Source organism: Vidua macroura, chromosome 7 (assembly GCF_024509145.1).
Source record: "Vidua macroura isolate BioBank_ID:100142 chromosome 7, ASM2450914v1, whole genome shotgun sequence".
NCBI lineage: Eukaryota > Metazoa > Chordata > Aves > Passeriformes > Viduidae > Vidua > Vidua macroura.
This window is the reverse complement of record NC_071577.1, coordinates 21,039,890-21,064,450: the sequence shown is the minus strand read 5'-3', so window position 1 is coordinate 21,064,450 and position 24,561 is coordinate 21,039,890. Positions and strand designations below refer to the sequence as shown.

The following is a 24,561-nucleotide window of genomic DNA, read 5'->3' as shown; positions in this document are numbered from 1 at the left end:
TACAATGAAGATAGTGAATCTGAGTTAGATGTTTTGCTTTTAAAAAATACAAAGACACAATTTCAGCTCTCATTTCTGGCAACAGCCTAATTTTGTATTTGGTATCTATGAGATACAGGCAGCACATGCGTACTTTATTGACATAAGGTCAGTAAAGTTATATGTATGTGTATTCATCTATACTACTGTGATTGTGTATGAAAAATTTGGCTCTCCACTCATCATGTGAGAAATAATTAATTACCTTTATTTTATCTACATATCAATAGGATTTTTACCTTTTCTGTAAGACCATGTAAACTACCACAGCAGTGACAAATAATTTTCTTGGCACTTTAAAGCTTGACTGATCTTGAGGGATAAATAGGAGAGTTAATATGTTCTTGTCGCAGAGGAATGCAATGACTTTTATTTACATTACATCACAAAACAGTAATTTTAATTAAAATTAGTAGTGGTATCTCCAGAGACAGACATTTTCCTTTTAAATTTATTTAACCAATGATGAGCTATTATAGTTCTTCAAATTAATTAGTCATTCTTGAGCTGGAGGGAATTAAAGAATTAAGAAATTCAGGAAGTAACAAAGTCAAAATGTGAACTTAAGGATTTATGGTCACATTTATCATCAGAATGTAGCTTCTGGCAATGACATTGCAAATAAAGTACAAAGATAATTTTTTGTCCTGATAAACTCAGTTTTTTGTACTTAATTTAAACATGGCTTAGCAAGCTGAATTTTATGTTGATGAGTCTACATTCAGAGTTATTCACTTAATAGATCATCTAGATTATAGATGTTTTAAGTGGTCCATTTATATTTAACTTATCTGAATGCAGTTGAAGCTTTTTCACAATCTAAGCAATTGTTTAGTGACATTCTGTTCATATTACATAAAGAATATTTTACAATTCTTTCACTGAGAACATGATATGCATTTGACATAACTTATTAATTTCACAGTGTCTGGGAAGGCTGAGGTTTCCAAATGTCAAAAAGATACAGATTCCTATGTGTAAGGTTATCACCAAATCTGTACATTTTATCATTTCATTCATTGATGTCGACTCTCAGAATCTATCTACAGATGAACTTGAAATATGAAATTATAGTACCTGACAAAAGATCTCTGCCACTTTTGAACATTGCATGAAACACCTGTATTTAAACATAGGAATGGACATATACAATGAATACAGTTATCTTCAGCTTTCAGTAGCTGTAGTAAAAATCCTGCCTCAAATCAGCTGCATGCCATAGTGTCAAAGTGGGATAGGTTCCTAAGGGAGACTATCTGGTACACATGCAAAACATAAAGCTTCAGTTGTACATGGTTCTGAAGGGTTTTTGTTTTTCTGGGCCTTCAAGAAGAGACCAAAGAAATAGAGCAGACCCATTCCTGGTGGAAGGCTATTCATAAATTGCATCATGCAATAAATAAATGTATTTGGTTGTTTTGAGATCCCTAGAGTGGTTCTGATTGTATTTCTGTTGTCACTGGTAAAATTTCAAAGATTTCAACATGAACAACTGTCAGACCCATGCTAAAGAGCTGCAAGAGGTGCAACTCCATAACGTTTCTGTTGTTTGTTCTCTAAACCATGTATATGAGCCAAAAGAAATTGTTTTGCTTACTCAGCCCAAATAAGGCTGGGAAACCTACTCTAAGTTTTGAAGATTTAGAAGAAGTAAAGGTATTTACTACACCTAATTTTACAATTTCAGTGTGATAGAATCTTTGTTATGTTTCAGATATGTGCTCTAAATTATACTGTATGGTGCTTGATGTTGAACATTAAACTGAAAGAAGATTTATTAAGAAAATAGGTGATGGTGACACTTCAGTGTTTGAGTATTTGTCTCATTCTTAGGGAGGATTAGTAATTTACAGCATTTGCTACCAAAAGGCAGATCAAAAATGTTATAAATGTGTTCTGACCATCAGAATTTATACCATGCATGTGGTGATTGAGTTCTTTGTCATAAATTCAGTCTTTCATCCTGATATCTGATTGTAAAATTCTTATTATTTTTCATGGGATGCCATGCAAGACAGGAGACCTATTTAACCTACACACATATCCCTAGTGCCCAGCATTTACTTTTTGCAAAGGGGCAGCTGTATATAGTCCTGAAGATAAGGTTATTCCCATCCTGTGAGTCCTGCTGAATTAGGACTGAAAACAGAAATGCTGTTGGCAAAGCTGTCACAGTTTTTTAGTTCACTTTTGCAAACTAGTGACCTGCAGCAGTGGGGGTTGGGCAGGCCTGCAAGTGGAAAGCAGGGAAGTGTCAGAGAAGCAGGCACATTCCTGCATCTTATTACAGATGTAGTTAATGAAATGTCTTTTCCACCTCTTGGCTGACCAGTACCTGCCACAGCTACATGTGCTTCAGAGGTTGAAGGAACTCTTAGTTACTGAGCATTTTAACCAGCTAAAAAAATCTCAGAGATTGTTATTTTTCCTTCCTTGAAAGTTTCTGACCTAGTGTGTGGTCATAAATGATCCTGTTTGTCAGTATCTGTCCTTCCATTTCTCTAAGCAGGGGGATGAGGTCATGGTCTTGATTTCATTAATTTTGCATCATGAAGCAAGCTTGTGATGTAAGTAATCAGGTAAGTATGCAGAGTGAAAAAAAAAAGTCTCAGAACCTAAACACCTCATTCTCCCTGCTTAGGAGAGAATACTCCCTCCTTCCAAGAGGATATGACCTTACTCTTTCTCTTCTTCCTCTGGGAAATTTCCACTCTAGAACCTCAGCTGAACCACTCTAGAACATCTTTATCTTTGAGGGCAGTCTGGTAACTATTTTCTGGGACTGGGACAAGAGGATCTTAGCATCTCAGGATGACCTGGAGTCTGGTTCAAAACCCTGGAAAGTTCTTTTATCCTAATAGCAGAGGCCTGGAAAGATTCCTCACTGCTGGACAGTAGGTACTTGTGCAAGGAGTGAAATATGTGGAGGGCAGGGGAGAATGGTCTAGAGCTGTGAGAGGAGCAGGTGATGGGGAAAGCACTCTGATGAGGCAGGGAGTGGCAGGGAGATATAGGGCCCAGAGGAGTGGGGTGAGGACTTTAGCTAATGGATAACAGTTGAACAGCACAGGGACTTTATATCACTGTCACCCAGAGGCTGTTGTGTGGATTCCCCAGCTCTAATAGAGTCTAATACACAGTCATAATTTCTTCCAAATATTAACCTATGTATCTTCTGTGCATGTAGATATTAAATAGTAATTTGATGTCTGGTTTTATATTTGGGTTATGAGACAAAATGACTTTTAGCAATATACTTCTAGTAGATAAGAAATAATCAGAAAATGTAGCATTTACAAAATGTAATAATTGAAAAAAAACCCAAAATAGTGGCAGTAAATCATAATGTAACTAAGATATGAGAGTTGCAGCTGCTTGATTTTTTCTTTTTAAAGAAAGTACTTGGGGTCAAATAGATCATAATAGATCAAATGAAAGAGAATTTCTGAAAGAAAGAACTGCTGCTGCTCTACTTAGATTTGGCTGCAATAGTGAGTGACGTTAGTAATTATTTTTCTATTTCAGAACACACAGAAGACTTAGACCACCACTGCAGTTCTTATGAAATCTGTTTCTTTCCATTTATTCATTAGTAAATATTAGCTCATGAATGCTGATAAGTATCTCTCCTTTTCAGCCATCTGATTCGCTACTTGTGAAATGGCTGTTTACATTGTCAAGACCCAGCAATTCCAACAATGTTATCATCCGAGTGCAAGCAGCCAGTGAATTTTTAGAGGCTGTCTCAGATGGGCCTGTGTGGATGGGAGGCTGCTCTTATCCTCTGCTAATAAATGCTTCATCTTTGCCTGTAATTGTGGCAGAATGGAAATGGTGCTTAGGAGCCTGGCTGTGAGATTGCAGCAAATGGCTGCAACCTATGTTTAATGTAGTGACGCTAATGAATTCTGAGAATTAATTTTCAGCTAAGAAAGCATGATGGAAAATACTAGAATTTCCAGTTAGATAATGGATTGACTTCCATCAAGGCAAACATACAATTTTTATTTCTTTTTCAATCTCTACTTTCTTAGCCTTTCTATTAGATCCAAAAAATAGGGAGCTAAATGTGATACTTTCATCATACCTTATTTGAAACCCATCTTGTAGTAGATTTGCTAGTCAATTTTCTCCATTCAAACTAATACACCACCTTTTTCTTTTATCTTTTTTTTTAAATTTCCACGAGCCAAACAATTTGACTGAATTTGCAGGTGCAGCACATTTACTAGTTTTATGAATAATTGCTCTATGGTTGATGTTTGACAGTGCCTGGGCTAACTGTTCAAACTGGTCTTAAATGAATGCTCAGATAAGAAGCTGAAGATGTTTTCGTTTTCTTTTTTCCTCAGAAACAAATCCTTCATTAATAGGGCTTTTTATGTTGTATTTCACCTGTACAATGCACACACCAATTTCAGAATATTTTATGATGAGGGAAATTGTAAAAACTGTTTTGTTACTGTAGTCTTTCAAATGTTGACATTACTGAATGTTTATTACTTCTTGATTTCTTTTTTTCTGGCATATATGTTAGATATATCTTCTTCCTGAATTTACTGGCAAGTTTGAACTCAGACACTCATATAGTTAACTTTTCCACACATTATAATTCTATGTCAGAGTGCAGGTCAGTAGAAAACATGATAATTCTCACCTTGGTGCAGGCTTTAGTATTGTAAGAGCTGATAGTCTATATTTGGTTTTTTCTGAAGAGCATTATAGTGTCAATACTGCTTCCAGTAGGATGATGACACCTTATTGAACACCTGCAGTGACACCGGCAGTCTGATGCATCATTTTTCATTAGCACTTAGGTGGTGGCCCAAGAATTTTTATTTTACAGATGATGTTGACTGAGAACAGCAGCAGTAGCAGCAGGCATTCCTGTTACACTAAAAGCAATACAGTTGAACTGACTGTGTGTAGAAGCAGAATATCAATAGGCCTTTTCTACATAGAGAGGAATAAGGACAAATGAATATGCACTGAGAAACATAAGGGCTATGTTTTCAGTGTCACATGACAGCTTTCCATCCTACATTCCATCACAGCAAGCCTGGTGAGACACCAAATTGGCACTGAATATTTGAGTACAGACTGAGCCCTCAGTAACTACAGTGACTAAGCTGCAAGCTGTTGACTGCATTTGAAACATAGTAAGGGGTAATTTCGAGAAGTGATTGTGTCAAAACTTTTGCTGTTTAGAGGCAAAGGAAGGTGTGTGCCTCATATACTTCAATTCCCTATGGCCTGCCTGATCTTTCTGCTGCTGTGATTTTGTGAGACGAGTGCTAGGAACTTGCTAGAAAGTGCTAGGAACTTGCCATTTGACTTGATGGATTAAACGGACTCCAGTGGAAATGTTCATTCTCCTGTTAGTCTTCTCCTTGAAGCTGAAGTGCTCGCACATGAAGTTACAGACATGAATTTAAGCAGCTCTCCCTCACCCTTGCACAGCTGTTAGTTACAAGCTCTCTGGTTTGTTGTGTCATCTCGTTAACCTTCTGAAAGGACTCTGTTCTTCCGATGCAGGCACAAACTTGGCACAACAGGAGGTGTGCGCTGTCTGAGCTTGGAACAGAGACAGTTTGATCACAGAATCATGTTGATGTGTTTTGTGTCATTAACTTAGTCCTCCTGCAATTTAACAAAGTTTTGGTTGTGTTTCAAGCGAAATCCTATGTGAACACAGACTGCATATCCTACTGCCAGAGGATGAAGGTTGCATTTAGATGAAACAAAGATAAACATCAATCGTTGCAAAGGAGAAGCATGCACACAAAGTGAATGGTCAGTGGGGGATTGGCAGGATTATGCACAGAAGCAAAGATAATCCAAAAGATCTCCAAGACCACCTCCTTCACAGAATTTACCTGTGCTCATTAAAACATCTGCCAGACCTAAAAAGCTCACATTTCAGGCATGCTAGAGAGAAGCTAAGAACTTTTTTCTCAAAAATGTCTCTTCTTGTTAAGCTTCCACAATGAGTACAGTATCCTGGACATTTTGATGTCTCACCTAGGGGCTGTATATAGAAAAACTCTCATGCAACTTCTGTATCCTGTCTGTAGAGTGTCTTTGTGGGTGCATTGTTCACAGCTCAGAGAATTCATAGTAATAATTGCATACCACCAGGTCTAAGGTTTGTGTGTTCTTCACACTTTTGATAAACACAGGATACTCTGTCTGGAACTGTAATTTTTTGAAAATAATCCATTTAAATTCTAATATTATTATCTGAAAAGCAACTGTCTTTTGTGATAGGACAAGAGATAATGGTTTTAAACAAAAAGAGAGTGAATTCAGACTAGATATCAGAAGGATGTTTTTTGTGTTGAGGTGAAACACTGACAGAGGTTGGTAGATGCCTCATCCCTGGAAACAGTCAAGGTCAAGTAGAACGGGGTTCTGAGCAACTTGATATAGTTCATGTCCCTGTGCATTGCAGGGGGTTTGAACTACATGACCTTGAAAGGTCCCTTCCAGCACAAACTATCCATGATCCTATGATGTAGATTCACTTGCATTCAGTTATAGTACTGAAAAACTCTAGATGGAATCAAATTTAACAAGAGCATTTATTTATTAACAATAAAACATAAATACTGTAAAGTTGGAATTATTGATAGAATGGTAAAAATCATGAGTGCATGAGCTTTTCAGACTGAAATCTCCACTTCAGATACCTGCCAGAAATCTGTGAATTTGTATAATGCATAGCACTTATTGTTTTGTTCTCTTTTCCTCTGTCTTCCTGATTAATGTTGTCTTTCTTTTCAAATGCTTTTTTCCTTTTTCTCAGGAAACATGAATTTAAACAGGATTGGCATGGATTGTATTGTCTGTGTGGGTGTATTGACTTTTAAAACTCCCAGATTACAAAAAAGAAAAAGGGTAGGGGAGATTGTCAGAACCTGTTCAAGGCAAATGATGGATCTTTTCCTGGAGGGGAAGGACTGGTATTTATAGCCCTGCGCTCAGAGGGATGGACATAAAGCAGGTTGTGTTGCTTTAGTGTTTCTATCAGGAGGCTACAGTTCCAGCCTATAGCAAAATTCACCAAAACAATTCCAAAACTGGTAACACATTTTAGACTTTCTTTTCTGGACTAGATGTACAGAAGAGGTTAGCAAAATGGTTTTCAGGAATCTAAACTATTAAAGTTATGTTCAAAGATATTTCAGGATCATTTTAAGACCAGACTTTAGTCTTCAGTAAAGTCTTTGAGGTGAGGCTAAACTTTAATTACTTGCTAATGTGTTTGGTAGTATTTGAAATCAATTAATATGTATGATTTTTTGTAATGTAGTTTAAATTTTGTACAGTGTTACTTTTATTACTAGAATATAAATTCTAGAAGGTATTTAAGTTTCACTGAACTTTTGGCTAAAATGATAGTCTTGATTTGTGTATTTGACCCTGCAAGGGAAGTACTTAGGTACTTATTCAGCAAATATGAAAGGAAATTGTAAAGTATGTAATATGCATCTCATCAAATAAATTAATCTTGGGTTATAATTTGATAAAATTATAGATACTAGAAGGGAGGTATATGCTGAATTGCAGCACTTTTTTTTCTGCCATTCTCAAATAATGTCAATATCATTATTATTTGAGCAAGAGGAATAGAATGATTTAATATTATTAATTAGAGGATACTTGCAAGCAGTCTTATCCTGTTGGATCATTCTTCTGTTTGAATGGTATTATTTCAGCTTTATGATGCAGAAAATAATTCAGCTTGGGTGATGGCTTTTCCAAACTTAAATCTCAATTTTATAAATTAGTATGGTACTTTGTTTTATGCTAATTTAATAGGATGTATTTCTTTACTCATTACCAGTTCATCTGTATTGCATTAGTTCACAGAAAGAACTTTGGTACCATGGCTAGCATTTAACTCTGACTGATTCCTTTCTCTTCCAGACTTCTGCAAGTTTGCAGAATTTTCTATAATTCTTATGCTAACACTCATCATTGCAATATAGAATATCTTCCCATAACATTCATTGTAAAAACAAAGCTGTATATCAAATCCTTCTGCTTAGTGTTGTACCACAGGTTTCAGTCGTGATGTTCAGTAGGCTCTATCCTACAGTTCATAGTCAAACTCTCATTGGAGAATAGATAGAAAATTAAAGTGAATGAAGTATTGTCTATTCATCTTAATTTTTATGTATATTAGCGGTACAGCTCTTACAGGATACAATGTCATTTTTTCCTTTTATCTAGTTACAGTTAAAAAGAAAGATTAAATAAGCTCGAATTTTTAGCCTTTATACTAGTATTCTTGTAGAGTGGATTTACTTAGCTAAGTATTTTATGCCAGATTTATTGCAGTATGGAAGAGTTTTGTTACATATTGAGGAACTCAAATTTGTGGAAAAAGAGAGCAGAGTGACAGCCACACAGTAAGTTGACTCAATTCATGCTGTAATGATAACATAGTTGTCTGAGACCCCTATTTCTCTGTCACAGGTGTCTAATCAAAGATTTTGAGAAGCGTCCTTCGGTCACCCATCTTTTGGAGCATCCGTTTATTAAACAAGTACACGGTAAAGATATGTCTTTGCAAAAACAGCTGGCTGAGCTCATCCAAGAACAGCAGCAGCTGGGCTCCATAGCCAAAACAAGGTACTGTACAAGGTACAGCCCTTCCTCCCCACACTTATAGTGGAAGCACAGATTGAAACTTTGAATGTGACTTTTACTGTTTCAAATGATCATATTAATGTGTCGAAATGCTGCTTGCTAGGTTAATGTAAGAGTTGTGTTGTCCCTTTGATACTTTTTAAAGCTACTTTATCAGCCATAATGCAACTTTCTTTGCCTTTCTTTTTCCCACTGAACTCTGTTCTATACTTGTTCTCATTTGGCTCAATCAGAAGGATGTTGATAATTCCAGAATGTTCTGATTTGTGGAAATAAATGTTGGCACAAAACATTGTATCATACTTCAGTAACAGATCTTTAAAAATACAACTGTGAGCATTCAAGCGACTACTAGAAAAAGTTAAGAAAAGAAAATTTTGAAGTTTGCCATTTGATTAAATCCTATTAGTAAGAAGGCTGTTCAATACTGAAAGTAGTTGTTTTGCCTATAGTTTAATAATAACTTCTATTTTTTCATTCAGCCCAGTAATTAATTTTAAAATGTGCTTAAAAAGGAATGCATGTTTATTGGCAGAAGTGGCATCTTTTGAGGCTGACTGTAAATGTGTCTTAGTTTAGTTGTTGTCCAGAGGGTGGCAGAATTTCTCTGTTTCAAAAGAGAATTAAATGCAAATGAACATACTGTCCCAAGCTCAGCAATCATTCTGTAATATGAAATTCTAGAGTTAGATAAGCTCTATCCCATTATTATAAATAACCACCTACTAATGTTGATGAAGTAAATTAGATGTTATGATTCAGAAGTCATAAACATGTATATACTTGCATGCCATAAATCTCTGTAGCTGAAATGCTAAAGGCCCAAATGAAAGTGTACAAGTTAAAGTAAGGGAATGGTTGTTAAGTATAGTTTCAAGGTGAAGCTGACTTGTGCGGGTGGTGAGTTTTTGTTTGTTTGGTCTCGTGGGGTGTGTGTGTTTGTTCTTGTTGGTTTCTTTGTTTGTTTTCTGGCAAAACATACCTGGAAATGCTCACTGTGGGTGGGAGTTATGCCAGCATTACAGTAGAAGTTACTGCTTTATCTAGTTTCCTAAGATTCCTTCACAGATCACATTGCCTACAGCTATGGCATGGCTGGCCCAAGAGATATAAAAATTTTTCCAGCTGTTGACCTGATTGCACATACAGACAGAGTGAAATGATCCTTGTGCTAAGAGAAGCTCTGAAATGGATTTGTCATGGTATTCCAATACATTCTTCTGGGATTGAGCTCCATAATGTGGAGTGACAAAGAACCAAGACCACGACAGCATTTCTTTCCTCAAGCCTTTTCATGTATAACTGAGTATGCTGTGACAGACAAGCTACTGCACCTTAGACATGACTGGACTGTAAGAAGGATTTTGCTACCCAACAGTCTAGTATGAATCAGTGCTAATTTAAGGGAGTTTAACTCCTTGTCTGTCCTGTCACTACCTAACCCAGCTTAAATATTTTATTTTAAAACAAAAATCTTTCTGATTTTAGCATTATACTATGGTATCCTTACTTCTGTGACGCACCAGCCCACTGTGATTGGGGTTGAGAGGATGCTCAGTGAGGACAAAAATTTATTTATTGTTTACCTCTGAAATCTACAACTTATTGTTCAGTATGATATTCTGAAGATTTTAAGTTTGATCAAATTGGTACAAATTTAATGAGATAGCGAAAGTACACACCTGCAAAATATTAAGTCTGTGGGCCAGACAGTTAATGCTGGACTAGAAACATAAGATTATCACAAAAAACAAACCACTAACAGCATCTAATTGCAATTTTCCCAAGAGGATTGACATAGCCTCATAACAGTAAAAAACTTGGCTCTGTAATAGGCATATTGTACCCTCTAGAAAGATTTTTACCCATTAAAAGCCTTTAAAACCTCTGTAATGCATCTACAACATAATTTTCAATACAAAATTTGACATGCAGAAGAACATATGATCAGATGGTACTGTAAAAATTTTACTGGCATTAATTTTTAATGATCTGTAGAAGTCATCTGAATGTATAGTCACCACTTCAAAGTAAATATGGTCAATTGAAATCCACGTTAGGTAAAACTTCTCTTTTGCAACACTGAATATGGTGCATGTTTTTTCTGTTTATTGATGTGCCCATGACAGGCACAATTAAATGTACATTAGCTTCTTGGTGTTCAGAAATAAAGAAAAACAGACACCCATTTTTAGGAGTAGAGCAACAGTACAAAACAATCATTTAAAAGATAAGTAAGAGAAAATGTTCTCAGGAGCACAAGCTGAACATTTCCAGAGGCTGGTAAATCATCAATATGCTTGTGTTTACAGCAGTTCTTCTTTGAGGGAGCTCAGAGACTCACTGGTGATGATAGCTGATCAGGAGGTGTTCTGTCTCATATGAAAGTCTTGCAGGATGGTGCTTTGGATTTGTGTCTTTTGATTCTGTACTAACTCAGTGCCTGTAGGATTTTAAATAGAATTCTCTTTCCAGTGGAGCCATGCCAGTTTTGCCTATTTTGGTAAATCACTTCATGTCATTGTGCCTGAGAGCAAGCCTGCAGACTTGAAAGTCACTACTAATGACTTCGAGCATGCGAAGGAGGGACACGGAGAGCTGATCTAGCAGTGCACTGCTAGTGAAAAGGAGAGAACTGGCTTCTTTCATTTTCCCCCAACTCCCAGGAAGAAACTCATGATGCTGTTTTTATTGCAGCTTCAGGGATTGTCAAAAATCTCCTGTGCTTGAACTTCTACAATGAGAGAAAAAAAACTAAGCCAGCAGAAACACAGATAACTTTCTACTCTGTTAGTGATTGCAGAGAGGTGCCTCAGGCGATACAGCTGAAGTGAAGGAGGGAATGCTTCACATGGCCAGGAATAAGCAGGAGAGTAGTAGAAAGAAACAGGCTGGCCCCTTTTGGTAGAACCATCTGGGTTAGCCTCTGGAGTCACAGACTGAAACATCACCTTATTTTAGTTTCTTTTGTCAACTTCGTGTGCAGTATATCTAGGCTTAACTTCAGTACATTTCTTCCGACCTCCGAACTGAAGGGGCTCTTTATTGACCTTGAGCTCAAAGAAGTCTCTTAACATACATTTGTTGCTATCATCACTTTTCCATGAAGCAACTACTAGAGAATTTTATATTCTGATTTCCTTTAGGTTAAAAATTAATAATGAAAATAAAATGTTTATGCTGGTAGAAGACCACTTTTAAAATTAAAAATAACATTAACAATTCATCCTGCCTTTTTACTGAAAAAAGATACTCTTTGAAACTACTCTTTATATTTTTCCCTAAATTATTTTCATTGGTGAGGTGTAGATATCTTTAATCCTTATGCAAATAGGTGTTTCCAGAAAACCCAGCCAGAATACCCTTCTTTCCACACTTGTAATGAGGAAGAAGATTCTTTTTTTTCATCTGTTGGCATCTCTTACACTGAAATTCTTGTGTTTTGGCATTTCAGCATTAGCTCTCCACTCCTGCATTGCCTGTGTCTTATACTCTCATGAGGAAAAACTTGGTGAGAAAGTCTAATGTCACAGCTGTGTAAAGATGAGCTCTGGGTATTATCTTTCTTATCCATATCCCTTTTATAAGCTGTCAGTTAACTGTGTTTGTTTTCTAACAATACCAAAGCATAATTGCTAATTAGCATCAATGCACTTTCCATTAACAGCTTTGACATAGTAACAATTATATGAAGTTTAGTTCTAAGAAATTGATTCAGTGTTAAGTAGGCCACTAGTTCTATTTTTTATGAAACTTCTTCAATCCTTGAAAACTAAGGATTAGTACAGCAGAACGTTGCTTCACATGTATTCATTCCAGCCATGCTGAATTTTTCTTCCCCATCTATTCTAAAGTCAAACAGAGAATTCCTTTTTAGCACAAGGATACTGATTTCTAGGTCATTTTGGGAGTCACAACAGTCTTATTCCTACCAATATGTAGCTGCCTCTAGGCAGGAAGCATTTCTTAAAATCAGAGAGGATGCTTTCACAGGGTCTCACTCAGATTTTTCCTATTTTTCCTTCTTTTTTTTTTTTTTTTCTTTCCTGCTTCTGTATTCACACAAATAGTATAAGATGGTTGGCCACATGGTGTCCTTATGCATAGTAACATTGTGAGAACAAGAAATATCATTCATTCCTAAAGACTGGTACCTCATCTAGCATAAAATTGGAGAACAGAGGAAAAAAGAAGGAATCTAAGTTACATCAAGGTGTGCCAACAGAACAAACAAACATTTGTCAGGAATTATAAGCGGAACTATAAAAATGATGGTTTTGTTACAAAAATAATAACTGAGTGTTGATAGACTCAGTGTGTCTGAGTGTGATTAATAATGTATTCTCTAAGTAAAAAAGGGTACACAAGTCAATCTTACCATAAACTTACTATATTTCAGGGATAGGTTCCTCAAGATGAAGATTCATTTGATTGCTTGTCATTAAAATACCAAGAATGTTTAGGCACCTCCTGAATTTAATACAAAAACATAGTAGAGGTTTGTGTTTTGTTCCTCATTCTCACTCTGATTTGCTGTCTAATATCTATTCTGTCACTTGCCCTCAATATTTGTCTGTTCCATTCACTCATGAAATTGCTGTTAATAGTTTTACTTAATATATCATACCTATGGAAAAGAGATAGCAATTTGCTGAGGCAAGAACCTCATCTTGTTCTGTAAAGCCTTACTGTAACTGTTAGGTTGCTGTAAACCTGGTAATGAAGAGAAACATGTACAATGCCTGGAGCTCTAGCCATTTTTATTTTCATTTTTCCTGCCCTAGAGCCTGGGGAACACTTTGGGAAGGCTCTAGGCAAAGATATGTTACAAATTATGACTATTATTAATTCTCATTTTACAGTAAACATTTTCTTTGTAGAGGTTATATTTTTGTTGAATAATGTTTGTGTTTGATAATCCATTAAGGGAGGTTATGGGAGAGCTGCTCACTTTCCAAATACACCTTTTGATCTCTTGAACTTACTAGTGTAGTGGATTGCTTTTTTGATTCATAGTACAAGAGATTCCAACATACAGGTTGATAACCAGCGTGCTTAAGGAGAAAGTTAGAAGAGATTTAATGTGTTTCCTAATATTGCTAAATTTTAAATGACTCTTTGTGCTGTCTACACTGGCAAAATGCACTACAAAAAGTGAGTATATTCTCTGGTGTTTGTTTATAAACATCAAATATTTTCCCCATATTTTTGTCCTTGTCAGGACTTCTCTGTCAGGACATCTCAAGCTGGCAAAGCCAGCAGCTGCTTCAGTGTTGAAAAAGTTGAAAACCAGATGTAAAAACTTTCAAAGCCTTTTAAGCTAGGAATTATACTAAGTCCCATAAATAATGTTTAAAAATACAACAGAGCTTGTCATGCAGACATTTAAAAGGGAAACTCATTTAGAACCCTGGCATTCTGTCTATTGTCCCAGCTCTTCCTTGCATAAATCATGATGATAAAATCTTTAGGAAAACTTTCTCAAAAAAAAGGTAAACTTTACATCTTATTCCATAAAAAAAACAAAACAAAAACTGTTTCATGGCTTGTGAGTAGAACTACTGGAAAACTGTAGAATTTCAGATCTTTAACTGAAGGCCTTGAAAAGTACTGACCATCAGCAAAAGGGAATGAAAGTAAAATGTTCTGATTTTTTCTTTTCCCATTTGAATGTACCACAATTAAGACATTATCTACTTGTGCTCAGTCTTAAAATAACAGATTGCTCTATCCAGAATAGTGCGTAGGAGAAAATCTAAAAAAGAAATGTCACAACAGCACATGAGATGGAGAAATTCAAGTGTAGTATCAGATCTATTAGCTGCCTTTTTACTGTGATGGGGAAACAGAACATCAGGGAGAAAAATACCTGATTAAAAGCTTAGAACTGGAGACAGGGAAGAAGAGTCTTCACAGAATGCATTCTAAAAATATTTCTCTTGGTAATACTCTTTGAAGCTGTCTTTCAAAATTTTAGATATTGTGGGTTTCTGTGTGGCATTTGGCTGTTCCTTCAGAGGAGATAATGTGGAACACCTGTATGAATTGCAGTAGATAAATGTATATTAATTTTGAATTAACAAAAATATTTAATAATCACCAGTTGACATCTACATTTATTTAGTTAGCTCTGTCTATCAAATGTCACTGGAGGTGAAGTTGAGAAGAAATAGAGTCTTCTGTATTTCTTCTATAACCTAATGTTATTAACCTAATTCCCAAAGTAAAAGTTTTATAATGATTTGATGCTTGAAAGTTAAAGTTGATCAAGCATTAAATAGTTTGGGTTTTATGGTTCAAAGTTATCAGCAGGTTTGAAGAGGCCAGCTCCAGACATGGCTCATTCTTCTCTTGGATGTTTTCCTACAGAATAGGTATCTTATGCTGCTGTCTGTAAAGAGACTTGTTCATAGGAATCAGAAAAGTTCTACTAACCCCTGCTTTTGGTTTTTAAAAGAATGAAAAACTTCAACACTTGCATGATATGGTTTTAAACAAGTTTAAAATATAGACTATTAATAAGGAGTTCAGATTACTGAACTTTACAGGTTTGGATGATTCTGGGTCAGTGTGCTACTGCTGGTCACCATTTAGAAGTTTGTTTCTGTAATGGGGAACAGACACTTGTGAAATCCTGCATTTTGAAGGATAAAAAGCAAATCTGTATATCGGGAAGAATCAAACTTGAAGAAGCCTGGGGAAAAAAACAGAAAAGAAAAAAAAAAAAAAGAGCATTTAATAGTTTGAGAAGGGCAGGAATGTTCAGGCTATCTTGTCAGATATTAGAATGACAGTACCATGTCTTGGCAGCTTCCCCCTTCTCATGAACCAGCTGGATTACAGCAGCGGTCCATCCAAGGAAGTGATTCTTACCACCAGATATCAAGCTTCTCTGCCAGCTCACATTTAGATTTGAAAGCAATTAACAGCAAGGAACTTGATTGCATCCAGCCAGTAATTTTCTTTGGACTCAGAGATAATAACAGAAACAGAACCAGAAATACTTCTGTGATGCTATACACAATGTAATTTAAGGCAATTCTTCCAGCCTCCTTCTATATGAATATTAGGCAAATGAGTTTAAAAATTCTTTTTCTCCCTTTTAATATAATTTTTTAAAACTCAAAGCTCCTGTGGCCCCCAAAAGTGAGCCTGTTCTGAGTATTGTGCATGTGTTTTTACTGGAGGTTGTAAAATATAGCTGTAGCATTTATATTGTAATTAAGGCTGTGTCAGTATCTCTATTATGACCTTGCTTCAACAAATTACTTCAGGCTGAAATTGGATGTAAAGGAGCAAAAGGAGCAAAATTAAGTCTTTGCAATGCATGGGAAATAGGCTGTGTATCTCTGTGTGGCAGTATCACACTCTTCCCCTTTTTCTTTCTCATTGTTGAGTATTTTTCTTGTAAATCTCAGGAATTAATTTTAAAATTGGAAATAATCTAAAGACCAAATAAAGAAACCATTGTACCTTTGTGAATCCTAGAAACAAACAAACAGCAAACATAAATGTTTAACTGCACCAAGAGGCCAAAGTAAAGGCACTTGGAAGGCCCTAAAGATGTTAGGGGTGGAGGAGAGATAGGTTAGAGAAGAAGCTTCCCAATGAAGGCAAAAATTCTTGGTCTGTGTTGCTTTGTTGCTCAGGTTGGACCTGCCAGCAAAATGACTTTTTGATTTAGAAGTCAGTGTGGTCCATCTAGCTTTTCTTTCCCCATCCCTTGATAGCAGGATATAGGAGTGTACAGCTATTTACAGTGCACTTCTATTACTATAACTGGTTACTTTCTTTCAAACTATATCTTTACCACCAGTAGAACAAATGAATGCTTCCTGTCTTTTCATGAAATGGTGCTCTCAAGGGAGAAATGCTTCTTGTCTTTTGCTCCTCCTACAAAATCCAAGAAAACAAAATCCAAAATCCAAAACCAGGGCTTCAGGCCTGTCCCTTCCAGCTATTCCTGTCTGATAAAATGGTAACAGGAGGGTGCTTCAGAGCATAGAGCCTTCTTCGACAGGCAGTGCTCACCACTAGATTTCTGGAATCAATCTAATGGTGCTTTTCAGGTCTCTTTTGACCCAAACCATCCTGTGATACTATAATAAAGTTAGGTACCTTGAGTGACTGGCCCTTTGCACCCTTTATGGCAGTTGTTTTGTTTTGTGAAGAGACTGCTTCTTGCAGGGATCGCTTCAGAAAATTACTGGAAACTTAGGGAAGATAACATCTTTGATTTCCCTTTTGCTTAGAGTTTGAACTTTTTATATGTTGCCAGAAAGGAAGGGTAATTGAAAAAAATGGCTGATAATTCTACTTTTTATGCAGAAAATATACTGACACTTATTTCCCCAATTAAGAGTGTTTCCTTCTGCTTTTTAAGAATTTGTAATGTATGTTTTAAAAGCAGATTGTATTTCTGACGTAAAATTGTGGAAATAATTAAAGGTTACTGTCTGTATTTTTCCTTCCCACTCTGTCAATGCACTGGAGGACATAGGGTCAGTAGAAAACTGATGAGCCAGCAGGAGATTTGAAGCTAATGTGATGTTATGCTTCTAATATCCTCTTAATCATGTACTTAGGAAAATGAGTTAAGTGCTGGAAAATATTTGCACAAAGGTATATATATTTTACTTATATTTAACTAAGACCAGTTTCCTTATTTATTTACCTAGGTTTAAAAGGGACCCTTTCCAATTTAAAAAATGATTAATTTATCACTTAAGGTGAACAAACAGTAGGAGTTTAATACACAATCAGATAACAGATTAGTTTACAAAGCCAGTCTTCAATTAGACATGCTTAGGTTTGAATGTGCCCTCTTCCCCCTCCTCCTTGCATCTTTGGTAGATGTGTCCCTACTTGCAGTTTGTTGCAATTCAGTACTGTGGCTATGATGTTTTGCTCCAGGAAGAAGAAGCTTCACAGATGAGTTATGTTAGCTAAAATGTCTAGTCATTGCTTTGTTAGTTACATCTTCATGAAGTAAAGCAACTGTTAAAATATTTATTTTGTTTGTTTGACCGAGGGATGCTCCCATCTCTAAATTATTTACTTTATTTACAACAGTATTTTTCTATGCAGTGAAATAAGAGCTTGAATTCTGGTTTGAAAGGGAAATAGCACTTAAAAACCCTAGTAGTACATCATGCATTCTTACTTCTTTGAGGATCTGGCTTGTCAGCAAAGTGTAATGTTTTTGCATATAGTGACTCAAAAAAAAAAAAAAAAAAAAAGCCAAAAAGTACCCACAACCCAACACCTAATCAAAGACCAAAAAACGGAAGATTTAATTGAATGGAATTTTCAACAAATTCAAATGGTCACCATGCTGGCCACGGGAAGTAATACCCACTATAACAATTCTGCTTTCATAGCTTCTTGTTTGTCTTCTTGTGTCTTTCTTTCATTGCTTCATATGTACAACATAAAGCAAACTTCTGTCTGTGGGAATGTAGTGGGACTGTCAGCAAAACCTGCTGTCTTCCCACTCTTCTGTTTCCTAGCTGACAAAACAGTTTGCATGGTTTTATTTAGTTACAATTCAGATAAACCATTATAGTTTTCTAGAACTCATTGAGTAGCCAAAAGGAAATGAGGAAAATTAATAAAAATTCACAGAAAAATATGATCATTTAATGTGATTCACAGTTATCAGGGAAGCTGTATTCATGGCTAACACACTTCTCCTTCCTCTTTTTTAGAGGCTTTCCTTGCAATAATTCTTCTAATGATGTAATAGCTCTTGGATATGAAAACATTCTCTTTACTGAATGAAAGCTGATTAGCTTGAAATATAGAAGGGGGAAAATGCAAATGCCTCAAAAAGGATTCCAAGAGCATATGAAGATATGATTAAAGAAACCTGCTATATCTTCATATTAACCTTGAACATTATAGATAAACAAGTGTTTCCTGCCAAGTTACAGTGCTGTTCTGTTACTGCTTGGTATAATATTTAGCCTTGTTTTCGGATGCTTGATCATGTGGCTCTTACTTTCTACATGGTAACCAATGCAAAAACAGTCTGTCAAGGACTGTCATTGAGGATCAATGCTAAATGTTACTCAGCAGGATGCAGACTGTATCTCGGTGGGTGTCCTTCTACTATGCTTTGATTATGTTTGTTGTAAAGAAAAGCCTAGTTGTGCTTACAGCATTCATATTTCACACCCTCTGTGGAAGACATGTTACAGCCTCTTAATTTGTTCCCATTTCAACATGATGTGTTGTTTAAAGACATATACACCACATTTTCAAAGATTCCTTCAGTATAATCTGATTATAAAGGGGTTATGTGACAGTTTGTCTCTGCTGCTTGTTGTGTGGCTTAAATCTCTGGAGACAAGCCGAGTGAACATCCATACAATTTAGAGTCTGATGGCAGATGTGGTTCAAAAACATTGTTTTGGGCCACATCTAGGGTCATCTGAGGAGGCACTTTGGCATACATTGAGGTAAGAGTAGGATTTTATCCTACTTACTACTTCTTAAATCTTCTTTAGATGATAGTACTATGGCTGGGCATATGGGGGTAGCATTTAATTAAACTGAGTGGTAGTTTATTAACTTAGAGCAAGGAGGGAAGGGAAAAGAGGAAGAATTTTTAGTATACTGAGTGTGAGTGAGGAGTAGTAAGTCTGTAAGTAGTAAATCTTTGCTGAACATTGATAAATAGATAGGGTTATATATTGTGAAAGAGAAAACAAGTAGTACACTGGACAGCAAGCTGATCTATTGCTTTTCTAAAAGGATACCCCAAGCAAAATTCCTCATTTCAGAGAGCATGTCTGTGTTTCTGCATGAGAAAAACATTCCCCCGTGACTTTTCTTTGCATCTTAGTGTTTGCTGTCTCTAATACACTTTCATAACACTGGTGCTCTACTAACAACTTCCAGGCATGAACAAATACATACTAGAAGAACTGACCATGTGGACAGAGCTGACAAGTACTCTCTAGATGATGATCTGGTAAATCTAGAAGTTCTCAATGAGGTACTGTATTGTCTGAGTAGCAGCTTCTGACATCTGTTCTTCATGTTCTTGCCTATTTCTGCTTTTTAGGCATCTCTTAGCAGAATGAGAATATTTCCTTCTTGCAATCTTTTGTCCCTCCAAGGCAAAAGAATTCTCACGATTGATCTGCTGCATTCACTTTGTTAATTTATATAGTTGCATAAAAGTAGTAGCAGTGAATACTATTATGTGGAAAAACTTAATTATGAATGATGCTAGTTTAAATTATTTTTGTGAGTTTCCTAAAATGTGAAGTTTAGTCATAAAGATGTAGATTTAAGTGTTTTTTTCTAAAATAATTGATTTATATAGGATAACGTATTATCTACTGCTTCTGGCTAAAAAATTACAAAACTATCAATTTCATATTTCACTGTATCACACTGTATTTCACTGTACCTATTTGCAGAGTATCTGTACATTTTTGTGTTGATAATCCTTAAATTACATGCCAGCAAGAAAAAGACATAATACTAAATTGTGCTATTGTCCTGTTTAAACAGTCTATTACCACTACTTAAAATTTAATCCTTGAAAAATGATTATCCTTGTTTCATGGCCAAATGAAAAAAATTTAAATGGACATGTACTATGAAATACAGCAATAATGTGTTACCATCATTTTCTCTTCAGACTATTTACTTCTCAGGCTGATATAAGAAAATATTCTAATTTGCAATTAGGAGTGGCCATTTAACTTAGTTTTGTGACATTAGCAAGAATTTTGAAAATACTTTATTTTGTGGGTTTGGCATTTAAAATATAATTAGAAACACTTACAATAAGTATTTCTTAAACAATGTTCTCAGTATATTTACAAAAATCTTCCTAAATGGGAAAATACTGTATAACTATCAAACTTTCTGTAATCTTCTCAGGATACAATTATCCATCAGCTGCAAAAACGTTATGCTGACTTACAGATTTATACTTATGTTGGAGACATTTTAATAGCCTTGAACCCCTTCCAGAATCTCAGCATTTATTCTCCCCAGGTAAGAGAGATTCCAAGCTGAAGATGGAAGTTGCTTTACATTTTATATTAACACCACTAGCTAAAATACTTAAGTGATGCTGGAAGTGAGGAGCACAGACTAAACCTCAGCCTTTTATTTTTCCAGAACAGTGTGGCTAAAAATTTATTTTATTTTGTTTTGTTTATTAAATTTGGGTTCATTGAATTTTATTCGCTTCTTGAAGGCACAAATTCCAAAGGAGGGACAGAGATTACCCCAGGTACAGCTGTGTTGTCTAGCATTTAGGGCTTTCTTCTTGGAAACAGAAGATGGTTATGTGAACCTCCTCATGCTGAGGTTTTTGCTTGCTGAAGAATCACTCTTACTGAGGCTTATTATATGTCCTGTGCCATCAGCTCTGCCTTAAAAGAAATAAATGAATCAAATGCTATAAGCATAAAGGCCAGTTTAATGCCCTACAAGTAGGAAGAGAGGTGGAGCTAGAAATACCTTAGTCTCCATGGATTCCAAAATCAGGGCTTCAGATAAGGGGCCAGAAATCAGATTCACTGTAAGTTTCTTTTGTATGAACTGCTTATTTCCTTGATTGAAGCCTCGTGTTTGAAATGCTCTTCCTTGTGATACAGTTCTCTTCATTGTCTTGTGTGGGAAACATCAGAGTGCGTTCTAGGTGTTGTAATTCGTGTTCTGGAAACTGGGCAGCGTCAAGAATTACCACTCCCGTTCCAGGTGATTCAGTGGAAGTTCTGTGGTATAACAGGCAACTTCTTTCTGTTGAACAGATGATAGTCACTGTTGTCTTCTCAGTTCTTAATTATGTAGCTAAGTTGCATATTTTGACTATTGTGTATATTTCTTTGAATTTAGTTCTCCAAGCTTTACCATGGTGTGAAGCGTTCATCAAATCCCCCCCACATATTTGCATCTGCAGATGCTGCCTACCAAAGCATGGTTACATTCAGCAGGGATCAGGTAAGGATCTGTTCATTTTGGTTTAGGTTTTGTATTAATCATACTGCCACTGTGCTACAGGGCTGTGAATAATGTTCTGTTATATTGTATTTTGGGAATTTTTTTCTTTAAGCCTTGTATTCCTATATCAGCAAAACCAGAGTAGAAATCTGGTCAGATTTGGGAGTTCTGAAGAGGACAAAGTGATATGAAAGGGACTGAAAAGTCAAATAAGATGATGGAGGTACCTGACCAATATACATTCCTGGACACCCATGAAGTCCTGGCTGTTGACTCCAGCAGCAAAGTATTGCTGCACATTCTGATTCTAGGTCTGTCTTAGGTATTTCAGTAATTTATACTTGTGTTAAATAGAGGGTTCTCAATGCCATAGCAGATTAACAGTGTTTGAACCACTTTTCTGTTGCAAAAAGACACTAAGTCACAAAAAATAGGAGCCATTAGCAAATTTTTTAGTAAAATAAGTATGGTTCTATTAGAAATGTAATAAGGACACAAATCCAATTATATAGCAGTGATTTTAATGAGAATAAAATACCATGTTGTAGAAGATTTTACTACATTCTTAAGATTATAACTTCATACTCTTTCTAATTTGATGTGCTGTGTGTACATGAATATTGAAGGCTGATAATTATTTTTGGTTATAAAATCCTCCTGATTTTACCCTGCACATCGCACAGTAATTAACAGAAAACATTCTCTTAAAGTCACAAAACCAGAATAAAATAATAAAAAGCCTGAAATCAGAAAATGCCAAGAAAATAAGACAAATGAAAGGGACATTGAAGAGGAAGAAAACAGGAGTTTTATTGATTATGTGAAAGTACACTGGCCTGGGAGATGGTTAATACTTCTTTAATGACTTACATGTTCTCTGATGGAGGTATTAAAGAAAACAAGTACTCATGTTAGAGTAACTTATGTGAGAATTTGTTATCTGAGGAAAAATATTGGTCACCCTAGGACAGTTGGGTAGTGTAACCAATGTGATACTTATTTCCTGGAGCAAAAATAACTGTCAGGAAGCAAATAAATGAGCTGCAAATGTCATATTGCATACATTACATAGAGTTGGTCCCTGTACCTGCTGTCAGGCACCACAAGGTACCACCAGATAACTGCTGCATCTTTCAAACCTTTTCACAAAGCTCAGTTCTATATCAAGGGGCATTGCATCAAGTATTTTAGGACCTCGTATCTTTTCCCAGATAAGAATCTTGTGTATTCACAGTATCATGCAAATAGTTTCTGGATATTTGCATAAAAAAACTGTGAATCTGTGCAACTGCTCAGTGTTAATATTTTAATTATATGTCAGTTGATAATGTGAATTAAGTAGAATAATATTTGTACTGGTGGTCTGTAGACCAGTACAAATTTATTTGCATGGGGATAAAAGGGTAAATAATAAATGCTGTTAGAATTCAAACTTCCTACGATGCATTCTTCTGTGTTCAGGTAGGAACTGGTTTTCAACTTCCATTTTGCCCATTAAGCATAACAGCAGAGAGAAGGAAAGTTATTTAGACCATTCTAAATAGCCTCTTGAGTCTGGAAGCCTTTTGAAGAGCCTATAAAATACCATGTGTTAAAGACTGCTGACACAGGAAGGAGGTGGATATGTCCTCCCAGAATCACCCAGTGCACATTTTTCTGAACTGTTTATATGCTAGTTTATATGCTGTTCTTGCTTGAATATCAGCATCACCTGCAGAATAGCCTCTCTACACAGGACCTATTATTTAAGATTGTTTTTCAGAACAAGCTTTTGGTCAGTGTGTCAAAAACAGCTATACCCTGTGATTCATGTTGATTCATATGAAGTCAATGCAGTGAGCTCAGCCATGGTCACTTGTTTATGTGTTCTAGCCCTTCAAAACTCAGTCACTGCTTCACACATGCACCTTGGGATCAGGCATTGCAAGATGCATTTTAGTAATCTAGGGAATAAATTACTACACTGAGCCTTTGATGATCTCTCCTTTCAGAAGGGAGTAGACCCTTAAAGTATTCTATAGTTTTGCTACTAAACATGAAATAACAGTGTAATAGCAGTATAGTAATTATATTTATATAATTATATAATACAATATAATATATATAATATAATTTATATAATTATATAATACAGTAATAGCAGAAAACAACCATATGGTGAACTATGCACTTAAATATTTTGTTTTGTGTGTTCAGTGCATTATCATCAGTGGGGAAAGTGGTGCTGGAAAAACAGAAAGTGCCCATCTGATCGTTCAACATTTGACCTTCTTGGGAAAGGTATTTCCTAGCCGATTATGTAAAGTTATTAAGAAATCCTCCCAACCCTACCCCAGTGTTCACTTTATTTAATCTTTAATACTTAAAGCTGTTCATGTGAATTGTCACACTTGATTTAGGGACATAGTAATCATGCATGTGAGAGTATTGACTTAAGATGCAAGAGTGTGACTCACACCAAGCCAGTTAATAGTTTTTTAAAGAGAAGGTGCCAGATTCTGACTGTTCAGTACCTGTAGGTATGTACAGTATTTATCACATATAACATTATTTATACAATAAAGAATGAAAAATATTACTGTGGCTCTCTCTAATATTAGAAGCTCTTACACATTTAAATGTTATGAGTAATGCTGTTAACACAAAATAGTTGGAAAATTGACCATGTGAGCTTAACCCTAAGTAGGCATCTTTAGTCCACTGTGATTTTGGTACTCTTAACTAATTACAAAACAAGTCAAAGGTGGAACAATTGCAGAGAAAGAAAAATCTGTATTTTGCTACCTGTGGGAGATTTTATCAGTTTGTTGGACCTCTTGTTGTATAAACAGAAAGGTCAGCACAGTACCTAATTCCATACAAGCTTCTGGAGCAAGAATTGGATTGGGGGTAAGCATT

General features: G+C 35.8%; 1 protein-coding gene across 11 annotated transcripts in view; it reads left to right on the top strand.

Annotated features, from left to right (window-relative positions):
* MYO3B (myosin IIIB) overlaps nucleotides 1-24,561 on the top strand; it is a 226,599-nt gene that overhangs the window by 64,661 nt on the left and 137,377 nt on the right. For 10 of the 11 annotated variants that reach the window (XM_053981864.1, XM_053981863.1, XM_053981862.1 and 7 more), the window contains 5 exons: nucleotides 8,521-8,676; nucleotides 19,597-19,693; nucleotides 20,593-20,709; nucleotides 21,559-21,663; nucleotides 23,860-23,943. In XM_053981864.1, coding sequence (XP_053837839.1) covers nucleotides 8,521-8,676; nucleotides 19,597-19,693; nucleotides 20,593-20,709; nucleotides 21,559-21,663; nucleotides 23,860-23,943 — 559 coding nt within the window. Of the gene's footprint in view, nucleotides 1-8,520; nucleotides 8,677-19,596; nucleotides 19,694-20,592; nucleotides 20,710-21,558; nucleotides 21,664-21,775; nucleotides 21,846-23,859; nucleotides 23,944-24,561 lie in introns of those variants that run through there. The other variant, XM_053981872.1, reaches the window with a different exon arrangement.